This window comes from Salmo salar, chromosome 08 (assembly GCF_965601325.2).
Source record: "Salmo salar chromosome 08, fSalSal1, whole genome shotgun sequence".
In the NCBI taxonomy this organism is placed as follows: Eukaryota; Metazoa; Chordata; class Actinopteri; order Salmoniformes; family Salmonidae; genus Salmo; species Salmo salar.
In genome coordinates this window covers 7,794,380-7,800,379 of record NC_138298.1, presented here as the reverse complement: position 1 = coordinate 7,800,379, position 6,000 = coordinate 7,794,380, and the positions used below count along the sequence as shown (strand labels likewise).

Below are 6,000 nucleotides of genomic sequence, written 5' to 3'. Positions count from 1 at the left end.
ACCCACAGGGAGGCCTCAGCCTTCAGGAGAGTTTATGGGCGGAGGTGGAGATGGCCTGTATCAAATACTAAGGAACATCTCTGAAGAGATGGGATATGGCGTTAGTCAGTTTTTCTCTCTTTGAGTGTCATGTGGTTTCATAGACAATGTGTCTTTGCATTACACTCTTCCCACCCCTAACTGACACTAAATAAAATATAATAAATAATTCATCTAATCTACAAGCTGACTCTTTAGGCAGTAGAAATTGAGACTGGGAAGGAGGTTAAGAATAAATGGACTGGTTTACAAACCCTGATCTAATGCGTCCTTCTATTTCAGTGTAAGTCACATTACTGCAAAGAAAAGGTATCTGCAGTTTGCGTCCCACTCCAGGTAGGCTACAAGTTGCCCTTAGACACAGATATAGGATCAGTTTACTCAACACCAATCCCTTCCTTTAAAAACAATTGTGGAGGAAACACATAACTGATCTTAGGTCAGTTTCTACTAGAAGACTCCTTGCCACTTCTTATTAACTAATAGACACTTCACTTTGCCCTATTGTTGTAGCCTTATGTTACACCCTTATCCTTACAGGTAGAAAAATAAAGTTCTCATGTGTCTTATTACAGTTTGAGAAGGTTACTCACCAGCCATGTTTGGGTTCTGTAGAGTTGGTCTGTCAAGTCCACAGTTCTGTAATCCCGCAACCAGGGAATGACCTAATGACCCACACCTGGGTTGTGTTCACTAGAAACCAATAAAATACAGGCTCCGGAGCATGTCTTTAAATATGACATTTTCTATTCAAAGCCTATTTATAATAAATTGTTTTGGATCCTCTTACATTCTCTTCACCACATTGCCCACATAATATGATCTTATTATTACAAATGTAATAAGATCAGTGATAATAATGAATGTTCTCAAACACAGAGGTGGAAGTACAGTATGTGAAAGTTGCCCTATGTTCTGGGCATGTAATCATAAAGCATCTCAGAGTAGGAGTACTGATCTAGGATCTGGTCCCCCCCCTGTCCATGTTATCTAATTAATTATGATCTAAAAGGCTAAACTGATCCTAGATCACCACTCCTACTCTTGAGAGGCATAGTTGAAGAGCAACTGTGATGTGGATGAACCAACTGTTCTTTTTCTGATGCTCAAATAAAATAAATAGCACAGCAACTCTCAAGTCTTAAAAAGATGAGAAAACATTCAACACGCATATGTAGCAAAACTATGGCTTTACATTCTCATAGTGCAATTCAGACACTATAGGTACTACACATACCACTACATTGCACAAAAGTAGCCAGAGTGCCATTCTGTTTGTGCAATCATGTCAACTCCTTTTCACTTATTGTCATGCCATATTTGTCTTGCAATAGAGTTGGGAAAAGCACAAACAGATCTGAGACCAGACTACCACAAAAAGACTTGCTTCCCAGGCACTTACAATAAAGCACACACATTCAATTTATTACATATCATTACATACATACATTACAGTATTATCTTTCAGATTCAAGCGCTACTAAGTGATACACACTGTCTCCATCACAAATGCACCCCATACCCTACATAGGGATTTAGTGGGATGCACACTAAATAAATTGCCTGGTAGCGGCAATGCACCTGCTAAATGAAGCCCTGCTCCAATGAGGTGATTCTACTGTCGTTGTCATGGGGACAGTGATATTGGGGTTCAGGTGCATCCATCTTACCTCATACATTACTGTTAACTAGTAATACTGTTTGTTATATTTGACCGCATAAAGTACTGTTAACTAGTAATACTGTTTGTTATATTTGACCTCATACAGTACTGTTAACTAGTAATACTGTTTGTTATATTTGACCTCATACAGTACTGTTAACTAGTAATACTGTTTGTTATATTTGACCTCATACAGTACTGTTAACTAACAAAACTTTTATTTGACCAAATACAATACTGTTAACTGTAAATAGTGTTTTATTTGACCTCATAGAGTACTGTTAACTGTAAATAATGTATTGTTTTTAAATACTGAAGACGGTTGGTTGATCAGATTCAACCAGCTTTTGGAGTTGATTTGAGCAACACATCTGTACATCTATTTTATCTCATACAGTACTGCTAACTGTAAACACAGTTTAACATTTCAAGATGGTTGGTTGGTGGGCTGTTGGACCAGATTGAATCAGCTTTTGACAAGTGCTCTTTCTTGCCCACATTTATATAAATACTTTTCTTTTAAACTAATCAACAGCTCTCTGTAAAAGCTAATGTGTAACAGCTCACCTTAAAGGTTTTGGTGATGGGTACTGATTGGCATTTCTCTTTAACTACACAGACATTTCACGTTCCAATTTTATGATATGCAACAAGTTCAATAACATGATTATCTAAAAACAAAATTCCATACATTTTGTTACAAACTAGGCTGTGCCTGCACAACACCTCACACACCGTACCACTGTCCTGAACTTAGCTATGATTGGCTGAAATAACAATGGATGATGATGTCATCTCAAAACCTAGGTTCTGTCCCAAATGGCACTCGATTTCCTATGTAGTATACTGCCTTTGACCAGGGCCCATAGGGTTCTGGTCAAAAGTAGTGCGCCATTTGGGACTATCACACATTTCAGGTGGACACATTGTGATGCACAGAGTTATTTAAATACTAACTCTGGGATGAACACAAGGACATAGAGGGTGTGTCTGAAATTGTACCCTGTGGGCTCTGGTCAAAAGTAGTGCACTATATAGGGAATAGGGTGCCATTTCAGACATTGCCGCAGACTTGACCAATTGGGCATAGTACTTAGTGGACTTACAATGACATGGACATAAAAAAGGGGACACGGGGAAAGATTGCAGGTGCAGATTGATAGTCAAATTAATAGGGATGTGCGGTCTGGGCACATGTATGGGGAAACTGCAGTTCCCCTTCTCCACCATTCCCACTTTGTCTCCTCCGCTGGATGTAAAGACACAATAAAGACAAGTATAGATACAGGGAGGGAACCGGGAAAGGCAGAAAGACAAAACAATGACCAATAAAATATTACTACCAGACTGGCTGCTCGGCCTAAATGAATGAAGTGACTGTGGGGTTGTGAGAGTTGGGTGGGGGAGGTAGTTCAATGTTACACCAGCCAATCTGATAGCGAAAGAGATCCACTTCCTGTCTACTACAGAATACTGAGAGCTGTGCTTCTGGTTGGTGGAAGGGTGACCTGAAAAGGTACCAATAGCCTTCATGGAATTTTTGGTCAGCGTAAATATTATTGCTTAATTATTGAATTGCCAAACCTCAATTTCCATTGAGATTTCTATTTCACGTTTAGCCATGAAATGTTTTTAACTAAAATAAATATTAGTTAAATGTATATTTTAGTATTTCTTTGGCATGTCATACCTAAAACAAAAATGTGTATATTGAGTGTGTATTTTGATGTCAAATGAAAAAGGGCTTAAGGGTGTCATAGTAGTTGAAGCCGTGTTGTATGGACCAAACTGCAGACGGAATGTGGATACTCATCTTTTAATGTAAAGAATAATAAATTAAAGAAAAGTATACACAGGAAAACAATAAACACGGAACTCACGACAGGCCAACAGGCTTACTACAAACAAAAGACTAGCAGTGTTAACACAACCACCCACAAACCCAAGTGACAAACATATTCCTAAATATATGACTCCCAATCAGGAACAACGATCCCCAGCTGTTCCTGATCAGGAGTCACAAGACTAACCCAGAAACAGACATACTAGACAACCCATACAGACTTCTTCTGCCACGTCCTGACCAAAATACGACACCACTACTCCCTCTGCTGGTCAGGACGTGACAGTACCCCCCCCCCCCCCCCCCCAAAGGTGCAGACCCCGGGATGCACCTTAAAAGAAAACAAAAATCCCCAATACCACAACAAAAATATCCCCTAAACAAAAAAGGGAGGGAAGGGAGGGTGGCTGCCGTCAACGACGGCACTGTGCTACACCCTCCCTCCCCAACCCACCTACCCTGGAGGTGGCTCTGGTTCCGGCCTCCTGCCCTCCAGGTTGTAGGTAGACTCATTGGGGTCCGGGTCGTAGACAGACTCAAGTAGTTGTGGCTCGTGGGCAGGTCCCCTCATTTCCATGCTGTAGGCAGACTCATTTACAACACAGTTAGTCAATTTCAGTTCTGAGTCGTAGGTAGACTCACCCGGTTCCGGGTCGCAGGCAGTCCCCTTCGCTTCCGGGTCGCAGGCAGTCCCCTTCGCTTCCGGGTCGCAGGCAGTCCCCTACTCTAGACTGCACACTGGTGCCGGATACTCTGGACTGCACACTGGTGCCGGATACTCTGGACTGCACACTGGTGCCGGATACTCTGGACTGCACACTGGTGCCGGATACTCTGGACTGCACACTGGTGCCGGATACTCTGGACTGCACACTGGTGCCGGGCTCTTGAGGCTGGGCCGACGCACTGGAAGCCTGGTGCGTGGAGCTGGTAGAGGTGGTACCAGGCTGAAGACACGCACCCTAGGGCTAGTGCGAGGAGCGGGAACAGGCTGAATAGGACTAGGCCGACTCATGGGAAGCTTGGTCCAGGTTGTTGGTACTGGTCGTGCCATACTGGAGGTACTCACTTCCGGGATAGCACGAGAGGCGGGAACCGGAAAGACTGGGCCATGGAGGCGCACAGGTGGCCTTGACCGCACCACCCGTCCTGGCTGGATGGAACTAGCAGCCCTGTACAAGCGGGGTGCTGGTACAGGGCGAACTGGGCTGTGCAGGGGCCTGATGGTTGCCATGCGTAGAGCGGGAGTAGGGTAGCCTGGTCCTAGGAGGCGTACTGGCGACCAGATGCGCTGCGCAGGCATCCTACTACCAGGCTGGATGCCCACTCTAGCACGGCATCTGCGAGGGGCTGGAATGGCGCGCACCAGACTGTGCGTGCGTATGGGTGAGATAGTGCTCTTCCTTGGCCTAGCCAAACTACCCGTGTGCCCCCCCCAAAAAAATTATTAGGGGTGCCTCGCCAGTCGTGTACCCCGGTAGCGTTCCCGGTCCTCACCAGCCTTTCGCCGTTCCTCCCTCTCCCTTTCCACCTGTCCCCATGGAAGGCGATCCTTTCCAGCCTGGATCTCCTCCCAAGTGTAGGAGCCTTTTCCCTCCAAGATCTCCTCCCAGGTCCATTTCTCACCATAGTCCATGTACTCAGCGTTCCTCTCCTTTTTCCGCTGCTTGGTCTTGTTTAGGTGGGTGGTTCTGTCACAGTAGTTGAAGCCGTGGTGTATGGACCAAACTAAATACATTAAAGCAAAGTATACACAGGAAAACAATACACACGGCACTCACGACAGGCTAACATGCTTACTACAAACAAAAGACTAGCAGTGTTAGCACAACCACCCACAAACCCAAGTGACAAACATACTCCTAAATATATGACTCCCAATCAGGAACAACGATCCCTAGCTGTTCCTGATCAGGAGTCACAAGACTAACCCAGAAACAGGCATACTAGACAACCCATACAGACTTCTTCTGCCACGTCCTGACCAAAATACTACACCACTACTCCCTCTGCTTGTCAGGACGTGACAAAGGGCGACATGTCCAAACAATATCGTCATCACTGTCCTTGTCGAAAATGACAACCATAATTTGTCATCGTCATGACGATGGTCTATAATGATATTTTACAATTAACGACTATGATATTTGACAGCTAGTTTGGTCAAGATTCTGAAGCTTAATTGCTGAGATGTCCATTAGTATGGTTTTTGGTATGGCCATTTTCTGATTGCAATAAGGTTTGTCTCTCTCTTTCTGACTGGTTAGCGGCCTCCCTCTCACACTCCTCCACCTTCTCTCGCATCAGGTTCCTACGGTGATAGATCAGGTATCCGGGCAACAGGAATCCAGCCAATGAGGCAATGAGCAGGCTCAGATTGATCTGTTGATCGGAAGATAGAGTTAGTCAGAGAACGAACGTGTTTGAGACATACCGTTCTAATAAATCTTATTGC

The 6,000-nt window shown here is 44.3% G+C and overlaps 1 protein-coding gene across 1 annotated transcript in view; it reads right to left on the bottom strand.

The window, feature by feature from the left end:
• Positions 1–3,839: 3,839 nt before the first annotated feature.
• Positions 3,840–6,000, bottom strand: part of slc43a1b (solute carrier family 43 member 1b) — a 36,506-nt gene continuing 34,345 nt past the window's right edge. The window contains exon 15 of the mRNA XM_014208952.3: positions 3,840–5,927. Within this exon, the coding sequence (XP_014064427.1) occupies positions 5,724–5,927 (204 nt within the window). The 3' untranslated portion in view covers positions 3,840–5,723. The remainder of the gene's footprint in view (positions 5,928–6,000) is intronic.